Raw genomic sequence first — 24,508 nt, 5'->3', positions numbered from 1 at the left:
AGCTCATTATGCTTCCCTAAGCTTCAAATTCCTTTAGGATTTGTAAATATATTTGACTATTTGAGAGCTATATATATTCCAATCACAATTTACTATGTATGTCAGAAGTATATTTTTTGAGGTTAAGGACTGTGTCTTCATCACTTTTCTATATTACAGAGAAGTGGCATAGCATCGTAGAAAAGAGAAATGGCCCTAAAGTCAGTCTGCCTGGATTGGAATCCCAGCTCTACCACTTCCTAGCTATGTAACCTTAGACAAGTTGCTTAACCTCTTTGTGCCTTAGTTTCTAAATTTGTAAAATAGGAATACTAATAATGTCTAGCTCATGGACCTGTAAATGAGATAACACATGTAAAATACTTAGAACAAAACAGTGTAAGTAAACACTCAATTAATATTAGCTGCTATCCATTAATCTTCATTTCCCCAATGCCTAGCTGAGTGGATAGTAACCCAATTAATGTATCATGGATAAATGGGTAATAATCCAGGATCCTTAACTTGAAAAGAACTAGTAAAATGTTAATGGACTTCTAATAGCATACACCTATGCTATTCAGAGAGGAAAACAAAGACTGAGACGAAGCAAGGTATGTAAGAGAAACCTCCTACCATCAATATCTTCCAAAGAAGTGAAAATAAGTAGTTCATGTTTCAAACAAAACACACGATTAATTCAATTATTCCACATTTATGATTTTAATTCAGAAATCATTCTGTTTGCTTAACAGTGGAATCAAAAGACCATGAGCTGTTCAGGGACAGAAAACATATCCTAGTCATCTAGCACAGCACCTCACATAGAGGGAAGTCAATTAAATATAGCTTGAAAGACTAGATGAGTGATAAGTCTTATAATTTTAAACTAGTGATTTAGAGTGGTCAGAGTGTTTTATTTTTCCATCAGCTCTTGCTACTTGAATGCTTTAGTTGTGCCAATATCATACAATCAAGTAGAAAACTCTACCACCCAATGCTATTACCTATTAAAAACTGTCATATGACAAAAGTTTACTTAATTCCTTCAATTTTTCTCTGCCCTATATCAACTCATCTATTTTATACTTGTCCTTAACCCTCTTCCCCTTGTCACAGGGGCAGAAGTAGTAGCCTTTCTCTTAAACTCTGGATTCGATTCCATGCACCTTGCCCTGTAAATCACCCTCTCTCTCTAACTTCTTTAGCTACTATTTCATCACTCACTTTTCCTGCACAGCCAAATCTGTTGAAAAAGTAGGCTATACTTGTCTACCCTTCCTCACTTTTCCAGTTACTAAGCACTGAACTGCAATTTGACTATCACTCCACTGAATTACTGAGATTGCAAATGATCTATGTATCAAACTAATGGTTACTGTTGGTGTTTTACTCAAGTCTTTCTCTTGTAGCCTAGTTGCATTTTGTGCGAATGTGAAGTATACAATTTAAAAATATTTCTGTGTAGAAATTTAAAACTTTGATTAAATGCATAAAATCTGAAATAGTGCAACTACCTTCTCTGTTAGAAATACTCAAGAATTTCATAATTGTAAATCTTATAGGACTATTATAAATAAATTTACATTATTATCACATGATGACTCCACCTGAACTAGGGTACAAAAATATTTCCCAGCCATCTCTTCCACATGAAAACTCTCTCATCATTTTACTTCTATGTTCTAGATTTCTCCCTGCCTCTCTGGTTCTTCCTTTTTTGTCTCCTTCATGGTTTTCTTTCTTTACGTTTGGGTTTTCGCTATCATGTAACTACATTACTTGTGATTGCTTATGTATTTTTTGGTTTTGTTCATTAGACTTAGCCTCTTTAAAGCAGAATTACAGCTGTTATCTCTGTCTCAATTCTGTCTCAATATAGGACACAAAGTAGAAGCTAACTAGTGCTTACTCAATTCATGTATGTAAACAATATGGTATAGTAGCTAAGAACATAGCTATGAAATTATATAAAGCTGGTTTCAAATCCCAACTCATCATTTGTATAAAAATTCCTTAACCCTTCTGAGCCTCAAGCCTCCTCACTGTTACACAAAGAAACAATAGTACCTGTATCACAGATCGTTTTGAGAATGAACTGGAGTAATGCATGTAAAGAACATGGTCCAGTGTCTGGCATATGGTTATAACACGCAATAAATATTTGAAATAATTATTATAAATTACCATAGTTTTCCTGTCAAGTATTTACTAAGCTGGAAATATTGGTTCTAGCTTTGAAATAGGCATTGTCAACTAAAGAAATATTAAGCATTAATACAAAATAAATAAACAATATAAAATTGAAAGAGAATGTGTGAATGAATACACATACCTCCTGATTTTTTTTCAGGTAAAGCAATCTTCCCATCTGACAGAGAATCAACAAGATCCTGAAATTCTGCAGGAACATCTGCTTGCTTCCAGCGCTCATTGTCTAAGAGGAGGCTAGTCCACAGTAAAGAGAAAAGAAGGTAAACTTTAACATTTCAATACCATCTTCCTTGGTTTAAAAGAAAAGGAAGAAGAGCTGAGTGAGAACATAAGACTTAAAAAGTGCTGAACACTTTAATAAGCAGGACCAATACTTAGAAAATAGTTCCCTTTTTATATCTCAGCCTAATCAAAAAGAATGATGAAACAATTTACTTAACTTTGAGTGGGAACAAAAGTCAACTTACTGAGGATCTTCCTGGTAAGTACTTTAATAGAAGTAAACATTCTAACTCCGCTTTGAAAAGCCAAGAAATGTGATTTTAATTACACAATCTGCCTTTAGTTAAAAAAACCTTTATCAGGCATTTTCACTGGCCAATTAAGTTTCCTCTTTTAAACATAACTGTGTTTCACAAAGAAAAATGAAAAAATCAAACAACAGAATGGACATGGTGATGATACCTGAGCTTGGTTTTTCTCTCTTCATGAAACCTATTTACAAACTTAATAGCTTGGCTCTGAAGTGCTCCAAGTAATGACGTGCTTTTTCTTCCACAGATCTGTTCGGTGTCTAAAATGAATGTTTCCATTAATCTAGAAAGTGTTATGAATTCCATGGAATTTAGCTTCTCAAGAAAACCATCCTAAATTTTAATACAAAAATCATGAGAGTTAGTGTAACACCAAATTGAGTTATGAAACCAAGTTAGTTTAACAATTATTATAATCTATATATTTTTTATTTTAATAATATTTCCCAATACTTCAGACCCAGAAATTGAGCATGAAATGCTTAAGAGGTCCAAATTTGATTCTGATCCCTTTATAACTAATATAATAGTTCAAATGAATTTAGGTCATACTATAAAATTTTCACAATGTTGGAGTTTTATTATAAACTTGTTTACATATATTTAGGTATACATATATACACGTACTATATATGTAAAACAACATTAATTTCAAATTAGTTATTAACATATATTTCAAAATGTCATTTAATCATTTATCTGAAAATAATGCTTTAATAACTCCTATTTATTTTAGATTACTTCATATCTCAACATCTCCCTAGTAGACCACATCAGTGGTAACAATGACTTTATTAAATGTTAAAAATATAATATGCATTATGGGGAACACAGGAAGCAAAGACATAATTCCAGATCTTCAAAATTATTATGTATAAAATATATAAAGCTTTATGAAAATAACTACCTTTGCTCTTGACATGAGAAATTTGACAGCTCGATCATGGCATATATCTGAGGCACTATATAATAATTCCTGGATATTATTTGCCAGCTTTCCTAGCTCTGAGTCAGTTAATTTCATATCTTCACTGACCCTGAAAATGACAAAATAAGATTTAGTCAGGGAAAGTTGTAAACATAGTATTCTCCACAGGTGACCTATCAATAAAAAGGATGAAAAAGCTGTAAAATTCACATTTGAAGAAAAATTCTATGATGTACCAAATATCTTATAGTTTTTATAGTGAAACATTACTTAAACATGCTCAGATAATACAACTATTATCTATATTATTATTTGTTTTGAGACAGGGTCTGGCACATTCAGAGCTCACTGAAACCTCAAACTCCTAGCCTCAAGTGAACCCCCTACCTCAGCCTCCCAAGTAGCTAAGACTACAGGTGTGCACCACCACACCTGGCTAATCTTTTTTGAAAATTTTTTGTAGAGACAGAGTCTTGCTACAATGCCCAGGGTGGTCTCAAATATCCCTGGCCTCAAGCAATCCTCCCACCTCAGCCTCCCAAAGTGCTAGGATTTACAAGTGTGAGCCACTGTGCCCATCCACAAATGTATTTTATCATAACCTTAAATAAGAATTTTCATTCTCCACCGTAGTATTTTCAACACTTGGTTCAGACTCCAATTGGAAAGTCTGCAGTAACTATAGCAAAATTAAATTTTTAGATTAGGTACAAGGTAGTAGCTATGTCAGGGGACAGTTGTGCATAGGCACCTAGGATGATACAGTGGAAGCAAGAAGAGGGAAGGAATGTTATTTCATGACAAACAGGCTCTCTTTTTACTTATAATTATGAATGAGTATAAATATTCAGTTCAACTGAACTAATATTTACTAGGCATTCACCATGCTTAAGCGCTAGGCACTAGAGGGAATATAATAGGTTGCTGCTTTCAAGGAACCTAAACTCAAAGAGGAGTATTTATAAGACATAATGTACTTTTTTTCAATTTTGAGGGGAAATGTAAAACTTTCTATTTTTAAACATTTTCCCCCAGGGGCATATATAAAGACCAATGATTCCATGCCATCAGTTCAGTTTAGTGTTACCATGAGCCAAGTGAAGTACCTTAACCTCATTTTTCTCTCTTTCAGCTGAATTAAAATACTTTTCAAAGATACTACAAAGAGGCTCTGGTGTATATTACTTTGAGGCAAACTACCATTCTAATTGGTTATGGTATTAAAGAAGGTTATTACCTGCTATCCTTCAAAATCATAATATCACCAAATTTGTTTACTAATGCTTCAAAATAACAGAAGAATTAATATTCTTAAAGTACTCGCAGAAACATTATCTCGTTTCATTCTCACACTCTGAGGTAGGCAGATAAATAACCACCTATGGAGGAGAACACTGAATCTTAGAAAGTTAAAGTGACCTATCCAAGGTTAGAATATTAAGAGAGTAGAACTAGAACCTAGAATTAGTCTACTTCTAATCGAGTAAGCTTCCTCTGCTCCGACATTTCTATATAAACAGTCTAGTAGTATTTCAAAACAGAATACCTGCAAAATTCTTGCTTAAATTTCAAAGTCAACTTTACTACTGAAGTAAATTTTTAATTCCTGAAACATTACTTAAAATGTCCCCCATGTAACAGAATGATTAAGGAATTTGAAACTCTTGGCAATATCCTACCAATTCACAAAAATATAAACAGAAAATAGCAAATAAAAACAACTCAAGTCCTTAAAAAAAAAAAAAAAGAGTGAATTAATCCAAAAAGCCCAAAGTTAGTTTTTTAAAATAATTTCATTCATTGTAATTCTGCTTTTAAAAAGATTTTTTGGGGCTGGGGCGCGGTGGCTCACGCCTGTAATCCCAGCACTTTGGAAGGCCAAGGCGGGCAGATCATGAGGTCAGGAGACCGAGACCATCCTGGCTAACACATGGTGAAACCCCGTCTCTACTAAAAATGCAAAAAAATTAGCCAGGCGTGGTGGCAGGCGCCTGTAGTCCCAGCTACTTGGGAGGCTGAGGCAGGAGAATGGTGTGAACCCGGTAGGCAGAGCCTGCAGTGATCCGAGATTGCACCACTGCACTCCAGCCTGGGTGAAGGAGTGAGGAAAAAAAAAAAGAAAAAAAAATTATTTTTTAACTTCAGTTAGATCTCTAACTTTCACGTCAATAGGAAAAAAACAAACGAACTCAAACATAATCCAGCAATTCTACTTCTGGGTATATATACAAAATAACAAAGTAAGATCTCTAGGATTTATATGTACACTCAAGTTCATAACAGCACTATTCAAAATAGCCAAGATGTGGAAGCAACCCAAGTGTCCACTAATGGATGAACAGATAAACAAAATGTGATATATACATATACATCTTGTATGTATATATCACATACATGTGAATGGAATATTATTCAGCCTTAAAAAGGAAGAAAATTTTGATATATGCTTCAACATGGATGAAACTTGAGGACATTATGCTCTGCAACTCTAATATTTTCCATTGTTTTTCTTTTCCTATTTCCTGCCTAGAAAAGTATTTGCTATTCTGTGCCATATTTGCATTGCAATAAACTTACAAAATTGCAGGTTATTTTGAAGTAAGAAAATAGGGAAAATCTACCACTAACAAAGTTAGAACGTCAGACGTATTTTTGCGTGTTCTATATCAGTGATTCAATTATATACCACAAAAACACTTGCTACAGGAATAGTCAGAGCCGTTGTATGAAAGAACTAGTTAGACTCACACATATAAGTATACTCAATTCATTGCCCCTTTGGGTTGGGTAGTTCCCAGACATTTATGTGCCTACTGAACATAGAAAGAACCATCTACAGAACCTATGCTTCATGCTGTAGGAGGATGCAATTGGGGAAAGCCAGAGAAGGTTCAATGTATAAAGTGAGCCACAATGGAGGTAGGAGGGGAAGGATAAAAACTGTGAGACTGCATCCAGTTTAAAAGGATCTCAAATGGTGTGGCAGAAAGCTAACTATCTTTCAGTATCTGTTCTCTCTTTTGCCACAATGACAGCTCTAGCTGGGCAAATAGTCCGCAGGCTAAAGACTTATTTCTCAAGCTTCCCTTATAGCTAGACATAGTCATGTAATTATTCTGGCCACTAGGATGTGAGTGGAAGTAATAAGTGTGAATTCTGGATTGTGCTTGTTTTTAAAAAGAAAGAATAAAATATAAACAAATCTACGTGAAGGTAACAGAGAACTAACAAATCTAAAATGTATATGGATTTGTAAAAGACCAAGAAGAGTTGAGGCAATCCTAAAGAAGAAAAAGTGGAAGAAATTAATCTCCCAGATATTAATATGGATTAAAAAGCTACAGTTGCTGGGCATGGTGGTTCATGCCTAGCACTCTGGGAGGTTGAGACAGGAGGATCACTTGAGGCCAGGAGTGACCAGCCTGGGCAACATAGTAAGACCCCATCTCTACAAACTAGTTGTTTAAGAAAACAAAAGCTATAGTAACTACAGTAACTATGACAATTTAACTTAATGGTACTGGTGTAAAGACAGAAAAGTGAACGAAACAGAGTCCAGAAACAGATACACCTATCTGAATATTTGATTTATGTCAAGAGTGACATTATAGAGCAGTAGGAAAGACAGCCTTTTCAATAAATGGTGCAAGGTCAAAAACATATCCATATGGGAAAAAAATCTTAACCCTCATACTAAACATAAAAATCAATTCTAGATGGACTGTAGGTCTTAATGTGAAAAAGACAGTAACAAAGTTTCTAGACAGTAACCAGAAAACATCTTCAAGTCTTTAAGGTAGGGAAAGATTTCTTAAACAGGACACAAAGAAGCATAAATCATAAAGGAAAGTAATGAATCATAGAATTATATTAAGAACTTTTGTTCACCAAAAAACCCAATAAGAGTGAAAAGTCAATACAGAAAGTGGGAGAAGATATCTGCAATATGGACAACTGGCAAAAGGCTTGTGCTGACATAATATAAAGAACCTTCACAGATCAAGACAAACCAACAGAAAAATGGGTAAAGGCCTTGAATAGGCACTTCATAGAAAAGGACATCCCAGAAGCCAATGAATGTATGAAAAGGTGCTCTCCTAACAATCATCAGGGAAATAAAATTACTACACTTGCAACATACCCAACAGAATGGCTAACATGTAAAAGACTGGCAATATTAAGAGTGAAGGAAGATGTGGAGTGACACAAACTGCTCTACACTTCTGAGGGGAGCGTAAATGAGTACAACCACTTTGAGAAATTGTTCGGCATTAGCTAAATTGACCATTCACATACTTTGTTTCCAGGTATATATTCAACAGCAATGCTTGTAACATGTGCAACAAAGTTATCTAGAAGAATGTTCGTGACAATCCAAAATGAAAATAACCCAAATCTTATCAAAAGTAAAGTACATACATACATTGTGGTGTTATCATAAAATGGATTATTTGTACACAAAAAATAAAATCACTGCTACATGTAACAACCTGGATAGATATCACAACTGTAATGCTGAACGAAAGAAATCAGAGACAAAAGACCAAATATATTATTCCATTAACATAAAGTTTAAAAACTGGAAAAACCAGTTGTTTTAATGGTTTCCTATGGGAAGGAGTAATGTAGTATTACAGCAGCAAGAGGGGCTTCTGAAGAGCTGGTAAAGTTATAGTTCTTGAGGTGGGTGACAATTACACCAACACATTCACTTTGTGCTAGTTAATTGAGCTGAGCACTTTATAATTGCTACATTTTCCCATACGTGCCTTATGTTCCAAATGGATCATAAAAGGGCTGAGAGGAAGATGAATACAATTGATACTTGAAGATGGAAGGTAGGCTTAGTTCTACCCAAATTACATGGCTGTTGTTAAAATGTTTAACAAGCAAAACAAAGTAAGCAAGGTATCAGCCCTTTGTCCTCTTCTTCCTGCTGCTACGGATGAAAATGAAATGCTAAAAGCCAGAACAGCCACCTTAGACACAGATGAAAACTACACATGAGAATGGTAGAACTGTCTTCTCAGCTGACCATCTCCCACCTCTGAAATGTTACATGAGAGAAACAAAATTTTACACTGTTTAAGCTAAAGAGTTTTTACATCTCTTTTTATAGCAGTTTTAGACTGCACCCTAACTAGTAAATGTGAAAATATCAGCCTGAACACAGAAGAAACTTTATTAATATATAGCTCAGGGTTTGGTTTGTTTGTACTGAAGAGCAGTGTTATAGCTGACTTTATGCTGTAACTGTGACCTTTATAAGCTCCAGGACCATAAGTTGATTTACATAAAGTACTGAGTTGACCGGTCGCTCCCAAGATGGCTGAATAGGAACAGCTCTTGTCTACAGCTCCCAGCGAGATCGACGCAGAAGACGGGTGATCTCTGCATTTCCAACTGAGGTACCTGGTTCATCTCATTGGGACTGGTTGGACAGTGGGTGCAGCCCATGGAGGGTGCGCTGAAGCAGGGCAGGGTGTCGCCTCACCTGGGAAGCGCAAGGGGTCGGGGAATTTCCCTTTCCTAGCCAAGGGAAGCTGTGAGTAACTGCACCTGGAGAAGTGGTACACTCCTGCCCAAATACTGTGCTTTTCCTACGGTCTTTGCAACAGGCAGACCAGGAGATACCCTCCCGTGCCTGGCTCAGCGGGTCCCACACCCACGGAGCCTTGCTCACTGGTAGCACAGGAGTCAGATCCACCTGGGATGTGAGAGCTTGGTGGGGGGAGAGGCATCTGCCATTGATGAGGCTTGAGTAGGCAGTTCTATGCTCAGAGTGTAAACAAAGCAGCAGGGAAGCTCAAACTGGGCAGAGCGCACCGCAGCTCAGCAACGCCTACTGCCTCTCTGGATTCCACCTCCCTGGGGAGGGCATAGCTGAACAAAAGGCAGCAGACAGCTTCTCCAGACTTAAACATCCCTGCCTGAGAGCTCTGAAGAGAGCTGTGGTTCTCCCAGCACAGTGTTCGAGCTCTGATAACGGACAGACTGCCTCCTCAAGTGGATCCCTGACCCCCGTGCAGCCTGACTGGGAGACACCTCCCAGTAGGGGCCGACAGACACGTCATACAGGTGGGTGCCCCTCTGCGACAAAGCTTGCAAAGGAAGGATCAGGCAGCAATATTTGCTGTTCTGCAGCCTCTGCTGGTGATACCCAAACAGGGTCTGGAGTGGACCTCCAGCAAATTCCAACACACCTGCAGTTGAGGGATGTGACTGTTGGAAGGAAAATTAACAAACAAAGGAATAGCATCAACATCAACAAAAAGAACATCCACACCAAAATCCCATCGACAGGTCACCAACATCAAAGACCAAAGGTAGGTAAAACCAAAAAGATGGGGAGAAACCAGAGTAGAAATGCTGAAGACTCCAAAAGCCAGAATACCTCTTCTCCTCCAAAGGAACACAAATCCTCACCAGCAAGGGAACAAAACTGGACGGAGAATGAGTTTCACGAGCTGACAGAAGTAGGCTTCAGAAGGTCGGTAATAACAAACTTCTCTGAGCTAAAGCAGCATGTTCTAGCCCATTGCAAGGGAGCTAAAAACCTTAAAGGAAGATTAGATGAGTGGCTAACTAGAATAACCAGTCTAGAGAAAAGCTTAAATGACCTGATGGAGCTGAAAACCACAGTACAAGAACTTTGTGAAGCATACACAAGCTTCAATAGCCGATTTGATCAAGTGGAAGAAAGGGTATCAGTGACTGAAGATCAAATTAGTGAAATAAAGCGAGAAGACAAGATTAGAGAAAAAAGAGTGAAAAGAAATGAACAAAGCCTCCAAGAAATATGGGACTATGTGAAAAGACCAAATCTACGTTTGACTGGTGTACCTGAAAGTGATGGGAAGAGTGGAACCAAGTTAGAAAACACTCTTCAGGATACTATCCAGGAGAACTTCCCCAACCTAGCAAGGCAGGCAAACATTCACATTCAGGAAATACAGAGAACACCACAAAGATATTTCTTGAGAAGAACAACCCCAAGACACATAATTGTCGGATTCATCAAGGTTGAAATGAAGGAAAAAATGTTAAGGGCAGCCAGAGAGAAAGGTCAGGTTACCCACAAAGGGAAGCCCATCAGACTAACAGCGGATGTCTCTGCAGAAATCCTACAAGCCAGAAGAGAGTGGGGGCCAAGATTCAACATTCTTAAAGAATTTTCAACCCAGAATTTCATATCCAGCCAAACTAAGCTTCATAAGTGAAGGAGAAATAAAAGCCTTTACAGACAAGCAAATGCTGAGAGATTTTTGTCACCACCAGGCCTGCCTTACAAGAGCTCCTGAAGGAAGCACTAAACATGGAAAGGAAAAACTGGTACCAGACACTGCAAAAACATGCCAAATTGTAAAGACCATCAATGCTAGGAAGAAACTGCATCAATTAGCGGGCAAAATAACCAGCTAGCATCATAATGACAGGATCAAATTCACACATAACAATATTAACCTTAAATGTAAATGGGCTAAATGCCCCAATTAAAAGACACAGACTGGCAAACTGGATAAAGAGTCAAGACCCATCAGTGTGCTACATTCAGGAGACCCATCTCACACGCAAAGACACACATAGGCTCAAAATAAAGGGATGGAGGAAGATCTACCAAGCAAATGTAAAGCAAAAAAAAAAAAAAAAAAAAAAAGCAGGGGTTGCAATCTTGGTCTCTGATAAAACAGACTTTAAACCAACAAAAACCAAAAGAGACAAAGAAGACCATTATATAATGGTAAAGGGATCAATTCAACAAGAAGAACTATCCTAAATATATATACACCCAATACAGGAGCACCCAGATTCATAAAGCAAGTCCTTAGAGACCTACAAAGAGACTTACACTCCCACACAATAATAATGGGAGACGTTAATACCCCACTGTCAATATTAGATCAACACGACAGAAAATTAACAAGGATATCCAGGACTTGAACTCAGCTCTGGACCAAACGGACCTAATAGACATCTGCAGAACTCTCCACCCCAAATCAACAGAATATACATTCTTCTCAGCACATCACACTTATTCTAAAATTCACCACATAACTCGAAGTAAAGCACTCCTCAGCAAATGTAAAAGAACAGAAATCACAACAAACTGTCTCTCAGACCACACTGCAATCAAATTAGAACTCAGGATTAAGAATCTCAATCAAAACCACTCAACTGCATGGAAACTGAACAACCTGCTCCTGAATGACTACTGGGTAAATAACAAAATGAAGGCAGAAACAAAGATGTTCTTTGAAACCAATGAGAACAAAGACACAACGTACCAGAATCTCTGGGACACATTTAAAGCAGTGTGTAGAGGGAAATTTATAGCACTAAATGCCCACAAGAGAAAGCAGGAGAGATCTAAAATCAACACCCTAACATCACAATTAAAAGAACTAGAGAAGCAAGAGCAAACACATTCAAAAGCTAGCAGAAGGCAAGAAATAACTAAGATCAGAGCAGAACTGAAGGACACAGAGACATAAAAAACCCTTCAAAAAAAAAAAAATCAATGAATCCAGGAGCTGGTTTTTTGAAAAGATCAACAAAATTGATCTAGCAAGACTAATAAGAAGAGAGAGAAAAATCAAATAGACACAATAAAAAATGATAAAGGGGATATCACCACCGACCCCACAGAAATACAAACTACCATCAGAGAATACTATAAACACCTCTACACAAATAAACTAGAAAATCTAGAAGAAATGGATAAATTCCTCGACATATGCACCCTCCCAAGACTAAACCAGGAAGAAGTTGAATCTCTGAATAGACCAGTAACAGGTTCTGAAATTCAGGCAATAATTAATAGCCTATCAACCAAAAAAAGTTCAGGACCAGACAGATTCACAGCTGAATTCTACCAGAGGTACGAGGAAGAGCTAGTACCATTCCTTCTGAAACTATTCCAATCAATAGAAAAAGAGGGAATCCACCCTAACTCATTTTATGAGGCCAGCATTATCCTGATACCAAAGCCTGGAAGAGACACAACAAAAAAAGGGAATTTTAGGCCAATATCCCTGATGAACATCGATGAGAAAATCCTCAACAAAATACTGGCAAACCGAATCCAGCAGCACATCAAAAAGCTTATCCACCAAGATCAAGTCAGCTTCATCCCTGGGATGCAAGGCTGGTTCGACATTCATAAATCAATAAATGTAATCCATCACATAAGCAGAACCAATGACAAAAACCACATGATTATCTCAATAGATGCAGAAAAGGCCTTTGAAAAAATTCAACAGCCTTTCATGCTAAAAACTCTCAATAAACTAGGTATTGATGGAACATATCTCAAAATAATAAGAGCTATTTATGACAAACCCACAGCCAATATCATACTGACTGGGCAAAAACTGGAAGCATTCCCTTTGAAAACTGGCACAAGACACAGATGCCCTTTCTCACCACTCCTATTCAATATAGTATTGGAAGTTCTGGCCAGGGCAATCAGGCAAGAGAAAAAAATAAACGGTATTCAATGTGGAAAAGAGGAAGTCAAATTGTCTCTGTTTGTAGATGACATGATTGTATATTTAGAAAACCCCATCATCTCAGCCCAAAATCTCCTTAAGCTGATAAGCAACATCAGCAAAGTCTCAGGATACAAAATCAATGTGCAAAAATCACAAGCATTTCTATACACCAATAACAGACAAACAGAGAGCCAAATCATGAGTGAACTCCCATTCACAATTGCTACAAAGAGAATAAAATACCTAGGAATCCAACTTACAAGGGATGTGAAGGACCTCTTCAAGGAGAACTACAAACCACTGCTCAAGGAAATAAGAGAGGACAAAAACAAATGGAAAAACATTCCATGCTCATGGATAAGAAGAATCAATATTGTGAAAATGGCCTTACTGCCAAAAGTAATTTATAGATTCAATGCCATCCCCATCAAGCTACCACTGACTTTCTTCACAGAAATGAAAAAAACTACTAATGGAACCGAAAAAGAGCCCACATAGCCAAGACAATCCTGGGCAAGAAGAAGAAAGCTGGAGGCATCATGCTACCTGACGTGAAACTATACTACAAGGCTACGATAATCAAAACAACATGATACCGGTACCAAAACAGATATATAGACCAATGGAACAGAACAGAGGCCTCAAAAATAATACCACACATCTACAATCATCTGATCTTTGACAAACCTGACACATACAAGCAATGGGGAAAAGATTCCCTATTTGATAAATGGTGTTGGGAAAACTGGCTAGCCATATGCAGAAAACTGAAACTGGACCCCTTCCTTACACCATATACAAAAATCAACTCAAGATGGATCAAAGACTTAAACGTAAGACCTAGGACCATAAAACTCCTAGAAGAAAACCTGGGCAATACCATTCAGGACATAGGCATGGGCAAGGACTTCATGTCTAAAACACCAAAAGCAACGGCAACAAAAGCCAAAATTGACAAATGGGATCTAATTAAACGGAAGAGCTTCTGCACAGCAAAAGAAACTATCATCAGAGTGAACAGGCAACCTACAGAATGGGAGAAAATTTTTGGAATCTACTCATCTGACAAAGGGCTAATATCCAGAATCTACAAAGAACTTAAACAAATTTACAAGAAAAAAGCAAACAATCCCATCAAAAAGTGGGCAAAGGATATGAACAGACACTTCTCAAAAGAGGACATTTATGTGGCCAAAAGACATATGAAAAAATGCTCATCATCACTGGTATTAGAGAAATGCAAATCAAAACCACAGTGAGATACCATCTCACTCCAGTTAGAATGGCGATCACTACAAAATCAGGAAACAACAGATGCTGGAGAGGATGTGGAGAAACAGAAATGCATTTACACTGTTGGTGGGAGTGTTAATTAGTTCAACCATTGTGGAAGACAGTGTGGTGATTCCTCAAGGATCTAGAACTAGAAATACCATTTGACCCAGCCATCCCATTACTGGGCATATACCCAAAGGATTATAAATGATTCTACGATGAAGACACATGCACACGTATGTTTACTGTGGCACTATTCACAATAGCAAAGACTTGGAACCAACTCAAAGGTTCATCAATGATAGACTGGATTAAGATAATGTGGCACATATACACCATGGAACACTATGCAGCCATAAAAAAGGATGAGTTCATGTCCTTTGCAGGGACATGGATGAAGCTGGAAACCATCATTCTCAGCAAACTATCACAAGATCAGAAAACCAAACACTGCATGTTCTCACTTATAAGTGGGAGCTGAACAATGAGAACACGTGGACACAGGGAGGGGAACATCACACACCAGGGCCTGTGAGGGATGGAGGGCTAGGGGAGGGATAACATTAGGAGAATACCTAATGTAGGTGACGGGCTGATGGGTGCAGCAAACCACCATGGCACATGTATACCTATGTAACAAAACTGCACTTTCTGCACATGTAACCCAGAACTTAAATTAAAAAAAAACAAAACAGAAAAAGAAGTTATAATAAAGTACTGAGTTGATTTATATAAAGATAATAAAAATATTGTTATTCTTAACAATAACTAAATCCAAACTATTCTTGGACCAGAAATATTTTATTGGTTCTATTTTTTTGATAACAGAGATTACTGGGTCAATTGGTAAACTTTGTTTAAATGGGATCTGTGGATCAGATGGTAATATTAATAATTTATTGTATCAATGTTTCCTTGTATTTAATCAGTATACTAAGGTTATATAGGAGTGTTCTTGTGTTTAGGAAATATACACCAGGTATCCAGGGATAATAGTGCATCATGTCTGTAACCTACTGTCAAAGGATTCAGAAAAAATATTAACATAAGAGATAAAGACAAAAGGAGACAGAAAGAGAAAAAGAGAGGGAGGGAGGCAGAGTGCAATGTGGTAAAGTATTAACACCTGGGGAATCTGAATGAAGGTTATATGAGAGTTTTTTATTCTATTCTGGTAACTTTTCTGTAAATTTGAAATTATTTCAAAATAAGAAGTTTTTAAAATAAGGTTTAAGAGAAGATGTGATCCATTTGGAAATTCATGTCTTTGAAAAACCAAAAGTTATAAATCAAACAGATCTTCACAACATATAAATCACAAAGGTGACACAGAAGAAAGAAAAATGACCAAAGCAAAAACTGACCTGGGTTCCAGTATATGTTCTGCCACTAGTCACTGTAAGCAAGTCATCTAAGCTCTCTGGGCATCAATTACCTTATCACTGAAATGAGGGCATTTAATAAAATGGTCTTTAAAGTTCTTTTGCAATCTTAAAACTCTATAATTTTTAATTACTTCCAATGCTCACCTCCTTAATTCTCATACATTTTTATAGAGATACGTTTCATAAAATTAATATATTTTTGTTAAATTCTAAAATTTACATGGTTTTTCAATAGACTGAATAACCAATATTACTGAATCCATTAATAAGATGACTCAAAATCTTGTCAATTTGGCAGTAGCCACTATACTCACATAATATCCACACCTCCTGGAATAGCAGATGATGATGTGCGCTCTTTGCTGGATGAAGAATCAGTAGTACATTCTGGCTCGGATACAGAATCACTGCTGCAGGGCTCACTATTTGGAGATGCATTTCTTTGAGAGGTAGTGTCAACTGCTATAGGTGTTAGCTCACCCTCACCGAATGCATCACTTATAAACATGCCTTCATGGATTAAATAAGCCACCTCTGTGTCCAGTGAATTATCTTTTGCAGCATTCTTCTGTTGTGAAATCTCTTCCAATTCTCTAGTCCTTTGGTTTTTGTCAAGAACTGAGAGAACAACACTGTGAATGATATTTAATGTTGCCTACAAGAAAACAGGACACACTTTTAAGGGATGTAAAATATCTCTTACCTGAAGTTCCCAAAGAGAATTCTGTGCATGTAATTTTGGACATCTATAATCATAAATGAGTCAAAGTCATGTATATCAGAATTTCTACCGATCTTTTATTACATAGGAAAAGTGATGTGAAAAAGAAATGGCCAGGAGAAATGGGTTCACTAAAGCTTAGAAATAAACTTCCTATATTTTAACTAATTTTTAAAATGGAAATCTCCCTAAAATATGCATATTTCTCTGACCTCTTAAAAAGGTTACACTAAACATAACTTGCCCATCAGAGAATCATATACATTGATATGCCTGTCTAAATGAAAAGGAATCTGTGTTACTTACCATGCCTAGCCCCTACCTCTCTTTCTCCTTTTCTCGTATCTTCTCTCACTTATTCACTACTCTCCAGACATTCTAGTTCTCTTTCTACTCTTCCCTCATTCCAGGATTGTTCCCACCTCAGTGCCTCTGCTGTTTCCTCTATCCAGAATGCTTTTCACCTTGATCTTTGTACATATTTCCTTCTCATCACTGAGGTTCTGGCTCCAGTGGTCACTTCCTCAGAGGCCTTCCCTGACTCTCCACCCAGCAACCCTATCCCATTATCCAGTTTTTGTAAAAAAATAAAAACAAAAAACAAAAAAAACCATTTATCATTATGTACAATTATCTTTGTTTATTCTAGGTCTCCTTCTATTAGAATGTCAGCTCCATTCCATGACACTGTAATCCTAATGCCTAGAATAGTGCCTGGCAAATAGGAGGTGCTCAGTAAATATTGAAAGCTAGGCAAATGAAGAGTAAATTTATGTAAACTAATGTCTTTATGGACAATTAAGAAATAAAGGACTGCTTGCCTATTTTAACATTCACAGTTGCAGTCTTACAATTGTTTCTCCCTTTCTCAAAACGCTTGGTTAGTTTTTTTGGAATCTACATGGTTCTAGGGAAGCAGACTCTAACTTCGGGTCTCCAAAATCAACAAAAGGATCTAAGCTAGTCCAATTAGTACATGGAACCACCACAATCTGAGCTTAATCATTAGTAAGGTACATAGAAGAGAGAATTGCAAAGAAATAAAGCCAAAGCTTGATGACACCAACAACCTTTTTATGAAAGACCTTAAGGCTGACCTACCTCTGTGTATTTTTTTAGTTGTATGAGCTAATAAATCCTCTTTAACTGTTTGAGACCCTCTGAGTTGTGTTTCCTGTTATTTGGAACTGAAAGCATTTTAAATGAGTCAATAGCCCATACAGTATACCGAAGATAGAGCCTTCAAGAGCTTTAGGACCAAAGTCTACTATGGATACTGCATTTTTTTTCTTTCTTCATTGCTCACTAGCTTCTTCTGTATTGTCACAAACTTGCTGCTCCACTACTGCTGCTTTAATCCTCACTGCTGTCCAATCTTTGATATACTTAGTTCCCCCATCTTGTTTTGCGTCTTTTTCCTTATCTCTTCTGTCTTGCTAATTTTCTTTCTTAACTTTTTAAAATAAAAAGACATGACAGACCTATCCAACATCTATTCTACATCACTTTTCCCATGGTACAACAGCCATATAATTTGGGTAGAAATAAGCCCACTTTCCAGCTTCAAGTATCAGTTCTAAATAGCCCACTCAGTGTACTCCCAACCTCCTTGCCTAATGTTTAGCTTAGAGATGAGAAGAAAATCCAGATTTAAACTAATAATCAGTGCACAGCATTTTCCTGATCACAGTGACTGGACATGTGACCTAAACTGGTTCAATCAATTAAAGCCAAGGACTTTCATTTGATGACTGAAGAAGAAAAACTCCAGGTGAAAAATTCTAAATTTGGCTTAATCGATAAAGGAATTTCATTTGGTGACTGAAGAAGGAAAACTCTAAGTAAAAAATAGAAAACTTCTAGGTGGTACAGAATTGTGGCAAATGTGGCAGACCTAGAACTGATGAAGCCAAGAGGAAAGAGAAAGGCAAAGCTGAACTGGAAACAGAGAAACTAAGCTGGAGAACCAAGACAAAACCATGCATGAAGCCCTTCCTAGTCTTGGACTTTTCTTTAATTCCCAGAGCCAATACATTCCTTGTATTGTTTAAACTAGTTTGATTTGAATACTTCGTTCGTTTTAATAACATCTTTGCTCATACAGTTATTAAAATTTTCCACATAAAGTATATCAGGTATTCTCCTAGGGATTCTTCTTTGCTGTTTTCACCGTATCTACACTTTTAAAGATTTGCTGATTATTTTTTCCAAATCCAAAGCCATTCTTAAGAATGCCAGAAGACTGGTATCCAAAAAATAAGATTTTAAAATACATAATAGTTTCAACAGTAGATACATGGTTTACTTTCTGAACTATTACACAGTCTATAGACAAGTTCATGTTTCAAAAACACCAGGACAGCTAAGCCAAATATAATTTTCCAATCTTGAGAATGGAGTTAATGAAATATCTGGTAGCCATATTGATAACCATAATGACAACTGATATTGTCATTCTAAAATGACAGACTAGGATTATTTATCCATACAACAAAATGAAATTTAAAAGCTAAGAATTCCTTGAAAAGAAGGTAAGCTGCATTTAAAGGCTGTTATCTTTCTTACCTATAAAAATTAGCCTAATCTATAGGGTGCTAACAATAAACAAGAATTTAATAAAAAGTCAAAATACAATAGTAAAGAATGAAGTATGGAAGTCTTATAATCCTGATTTCAAAACTTACAAGACTATGGTAATCATAACAGTGTGGTATTGGCATAAAGAGTGACATATAGAATACAGAGAGCCCACAAATGAACTCTCACATATATAGTAAAATGTTTTTTGACAAGGGTGGCAAGACCATTCAATGCAGAAAGGTCAGTCTTTTCAACAAATGATACTCGGAAAACTGAATATCCACATGCTAAAGAGTGAAAGTAGACCTCTGTCTTATACCACCTATAAAAACAAACTAAAGTCAATTAAAGGCCTAAATATAAGCTCTAAAAATATAAAATTCTTAGAAGAAAATACAGGGAAAAAGCTTCAGGACACTGGATTTGGCATTGATTTCTTGGATATGAAATGAAAAACATAGGTGACAACAAAAAAAATAGACAAATTGGACTACATCAAAACAGAAAAACTTCTATGCATCAAAAGACACCATTAACAGAGTAAAAAGGCAACCTACGGAATGGGAGAAAATATTTGCAAATCATGTATATGATAAAAGGTTAATATCCAGAATATGTAAAGAACTTCTACAACTCAACAACAAAAAAACCGAACCACCCCATTAAATAATAGGCAAATAAAATATTTTTCCAAAAAAGACATAAAAATGCCCAATAAGCACATAAAAAAGATGCTCAACATCACTCATCATTAGAAAAATGTAAATTAAACCTACAGGGAAATACCACCTCATACCCACTAGGATGGCTAGTCTCACAAAATCCAGAAAATAACAAGTTTTGGCAAGGATGCAGAAAAACTGAAACCCTGCACTATTGGTGGAAATGTAAAATGGTACAGCTGCTATGGAGAACAGTGTGAAGGTTCCTCAGAAAATTACAAATAGGATGACCGTATTGATCCAGAAATTCCAATTCTGGGGTTGACAAAAATAAGAACTAAAAGGGGGCCTCAGAGAGATATTTGCATATGCATGTTCATGGCATTATTATTCTCAACAGCCAAAAGGTGAAGGCAACACAAATGTCCATTGACAAATGAATGGATAAGCAAAATGTAGTATATACACATATAATGGAATATTATTCATATTACTCAGCCTTAAAAAGGAAGGAAATTCTAACATGCTACAACACAGATGGCACCTTGAGGACATTAAGCTACATTAAATAAGCCAGTCACGAAAGGATAAATATTGTATGATTCCACTTATATGAAATACCTAATAATCAGTGCACAGCATGAGTGCTCTATGAGTCAAACTCATAGAGACAGAAAGTAGAATGGTGGTTGCCAGGGGATTGGGGAAAGTGGAAACGTGTGTGTGTGTGGTGTGTGTGTGTGTATGTGTGTGTCTAGACAGGATCTTGCTAGGTTTGCCCAGGACTTGTGTGCATGTGTGCATGGCTGTGTGTGTGTGCAGACAGGATCTTCCTAGGTTGCCCAGACTGGTCTCAAACTCTGGTCTCAAGCGATTCTCCTGCCTCAGTCTCTCAAGGTGTTGGGATTATAGGCATGAGCTACTATGTCAGGCCTATATTTGGTCTTTGTCCCCATTCCCTGGCACGCAGCTCCCTAAACCCTTGGAATCTCCAGAGTGGTAAAAATGTCTTCATATGCTGAAGAGATGACAAATAGCCGAGGGCCCCTACATAGCCACAGGATGAAGGCTGGTCACCTGAAAGACTAAGGCAGGATTAGAGGGTTGGGACTTTCAGCCCCACCTTGGCCAGAGTTATTATTATTATTTTGAGACAAAGTTTCGCTCTTGTCACCCAAGCTGGAGTGCAGTGGCACAATCTTGGCTCACTGCAACCTCCACCTCCTGGGTTCAAGCGATTCTCCTGCCTCAGCCTCCGGAATAGCTAGGATTACAGGCATGAGACACCATGCCCAGCTGATTTTTGTATTATTAGTAGAGATGGGGTTTCACCATGCTGGCCCGGCTGGTCTCAAATTCCTGACCTCAGGTGATCCACCCACCTCAGCCTCCCAAAGTGCTGGGATTACACGCGTGAGCCACCACGCCAGGCCCAGAGTTATTATGTAATAGGTACAGAGTTTCAGCTTTGAAAGATAAAAAGAGTTCTGTGGATGGATGTTTGTTAACAGTAGCACAATAGTGCAAATGAACTTAATGCCACTGAATTGTGCACTTAAAATCAGTTAAGATGATAAGTTTTATGTTTATTTTTACCATGACCAAAAAGAAAGAAAAAATACACACTAAAAAAATACAAATAACAGCAACAGATCCTCAAGTTGTTAACAATTACTCAAATATGAAATTTATAAATCCCAATAGTTTATTATTTATCCATTCAAAATAAAAAAACTATTGAAATATTCTGGCTGAAAATGTACCCTTTAATTTCTTTTAAAAAGTATACTACTAAATCCCTGCACTTTTGGAGGCCAAGGTGGGTGGATCACAAGGTCAGGAGATTGAGATCATCCTGGCCAACATGGTGAAACCCCATCTGTACTAAAAACACAAAAATTAGCTAGACATGGTGGCGTGTGCCTATAATCCCAGCTACTCAGGTGGCTGAGGCAAGATAATCACTTGATCCTGGGAGGCGGAGACTGAAGTGAGCTGAGATTGTGCCACTGCACTCCAGCCTGGCGACAGAGTGAAACTCTACCTCAAAAAAAACCAAAAAAACAAAAAAAGCGTAATACTAAAGTGACATATAGAATTGGATATCCTTTGTCTTTGAGAAATAAATGCAACAATGTAGGAAAGTAAATTATTAACCCTGGTAAATCAAACAAGAAATTCAAATAGTCTATTCCTGTAATGTGGTAAATTCTATAAAAAAAAAAAACAACTTTTTCTGATTATAAAAGTAATACTTCTCTTTGTAGAAAATTCAGGGAAAATAGAAAAGAATAAAAAATTTAAATGACATCTAATCTGACCAGCTAAAGAAAACCACCAAAAAACCCCAAAGTTTCTCCTTGTTCTAGGAAGATAAAAAGGTTAAAAAAAATTTTTTTTGACATAGCTGAGATCACACTATGTAAGTACATCTACATCTTGCCTTTTTTTTTTTTTTTTTTTTTTTTTAAGACGGAGTCTTGCTCCGTCACCAGGCTGGAGTACAGTGGCACCATCTTGGCTCACTGCAACCTCCACCTCACGGGTTCAAGTGATTCTCCTGCCTCAGCCTCCCAAGTAGCTGGGACAAACATGCACCAACACGCCCAGCTAATTTTTGTATTTTTAGTAGAGACAGGGTTTCACCATATTGGCCAGGATGGTCTCGATCTCTTGACCTTGTGATCTGCCTGCCTCGGCCTCCCAAAGTGCTGGAATTACAGGTGTGAGCCATGGTGCCTGGCCCTGTATCTTGCATTTTTAACTGAATATCATAATGTATGTATTTTCTCCTACCATTAAAAATCCTTGGCTGTATATAATATTCCATGGTAAAGAATGTGTCAAGCATAATTTATTTTACCATTTCTCTATTGTTAGACATCTGGGTTCTTTCCAATTTTTAGTTATTTTTAAATTCTTCAATAAAAATGAACAGCTTGTAATTAACATTATTTTTCAGTGAAGTAATACTTGATAGAATCACAAACTTTTTTCACAGAAAAAAGTACCATATTTCATGTCATCTGTAAAGATGTTGTACATAAGTACTAGTTTAAGTGGTCCAAATGTGAAAATGAGAAATTACAACTATAATCAATCAGTTTTCATATAGCACATACATAAAATAATAACTCTACTTAGTTTAGCTGACATAGAGCCATTCCACATAGTGGAATAACTACAGTAAATCCTCACTTAATATGGATGATAGATTCTGGGAGACTGTAACTTTAAGTGAAACCACGTACAGCAGGTTTTTGAATAACACTGTTTCCTTCAATGTTATTGAAAAAAACATTGAAGGAAATGTTTCACTATAATGATGAGTGAAAAAAATAGCTTTGGTATAAGTTGTTTCACTTAAAGTCACAGTTTCCAAGACCTATCCATAACATTGAAGACTTACTGTACTTTAAAAAATTTCTGGCAAAAAGTTGGCCAATTCTACACTATGCAATGTAAGAGTTCTATATATCTAGACATGCAATAGTTGAAGTGTGTGATGATGAGGTCATGGTCAGAATATAAGAAGTGAAAACATGGTTTTGTTATTGAACACCTATAGATACAAGTTTGTGTCTGTCACCATCTATAGGTAGGATCAACATTTTAGAAGCAGTCTAAATTAAGCACAGTGAATCCCACTCTATAAAACTTTTGTGAACCTGATTGGAGAGCTTACACATGTGACTTAGCATTTCTAATTTAATTTCTAATTAGCATATCTAATTAGCATTTCTAATTAGCATATCTAATTAGCATTTCTAATCTAATTAGCATTTCTAATTAGCATATCTAATTTCACAAATGGTCCCTTTTAACTGTTACACATGGTAATTCCTAATGATTGTATTCTTTTTTTATTTTTATTTTTTCATTTTTTGAGATGGAGTCTTTCTCTGTTGGCCAGGCTGGAGTACAGTAGCACAATCATGCCTCACTGCAGCCTTGACCTGCTGGGATTAGGTGATCATCCCACCTCAGCCACCCAAGTAGCTGGGACTACAGGTGTGCATCACTATGCTTGGCTAATTTAAAAATTTTTTTTGTAGAGATGAGGTCTCATTATGTTGCCCAAGCTGGTCTCAAACTCCTGAGCTCAAGTGATCCTCTTGCCTTGGCCTCCCAAAGTGATAGGATTACAGGTGTAATCCACCGTGCCCAGCCTGTATTCTTCTTAAACCAAAGCTATGACATGCTGGTGATTCAAACCAGTATGTATTAGAGTCTGACATCTTCTGTAAAATGATACGTGACCTGTTCTTTTTGTTATACTAAGTGGTTTAAAATTAAGTGGCTTGACTAAAGAGACAAAATAATTAAATGTAACACATGATGTTTGATTGGATTCGTGCCCAAAAAGTGAAATAAAAATGTAAATAAAGAATATTGGCAGCCAGGCACAGTGGCTCACACCTATATCTCAGCACTTTGGGAGGCAGAGGCGGGCAGATCACTTGAGGTCAGGAGTTCGAGACCAGCCTGGCCAACATGGTGAAACCCCATCTCTACTAAAAATGCAAAAATTAGCCAGGCGTGGTGGCACACGCCTATAATCCTAGCTACTCGGGAGGCTGAGGTAGAAGAATCACTTGAACCCGGGAGGCAGAAGTTGCGGTGAGCCAAGATTGCGCCACTGCACTCCAGCCTGGGTAACAGCAAGACTCCATCTCAAAAAAAAAAAAAAAAAAAAGTAAATTAGCAAGGTAATTTGAATATAAACAATATATTTTAAAA

At 36.9% G+C, this 24,508-nt stretch overlaps 1 protein-coding gene across 6 annotated transcripts in view; it reads right to left on the bottom strand.

Annotated features, from left to right (window-relative positions):
* VPS54 (VPS54 subunit of GARP complex) overlaps window positions 1–24,508 on the bottom strand; it is a 127,942-nt gene that overhangs the window by 25,468 nt on the left and 77,966 nt on the right. For all 6 annotated transcript variants that reach the window (XR_008676909.2, XM_031008384.3, XM_031008385.3 and 3 more), the window contains 4 exons: window positions 16,120–16,460; window positions 3,634–3,763; window positions 2,878–3,059; window positions 2,315–2,427 (listed from right to left, as the gene is read on the bottom strand). Coding sequence is in view for 5 of the 6 variants with exons in the window: in XM_031008384.3 (XP_030864244.1) it covers window positions 2,315–2,427; window positions 2,878–3,059; window positions 3,634–3,763; window positions 16,120–16,460 (766 nt within the window). In the remaining variant the exon portion in view is untranslated. The remainder of the gene's footprint in view (window positions 1–2,314; window positions 2,428–2,877; window positions 3,060–3,633; window positions 3,764–16,119; window positions 16,461–24,508) is intronic.

Source organism: Gorilla gorilla, chromosome 12 (genome assembly GCF_029281585.2).
Source record: "Gorilla gorilla gorilla isolate KB3781 chromosome 12, NHGRI_mGorGor1-v2.1_pri, whole genome shotgun sequence".
NCBI lineage: Eukaryota > Metazoa > Chordata > Mammalia > Primates > Hominidae > Gorilla > Gorilla gorilla.
The sequence above is the reverse complement of the archived record's forward strand: the minus strand, read 5'-3'. Positions and strand labels throughout refer to the sequence as shown.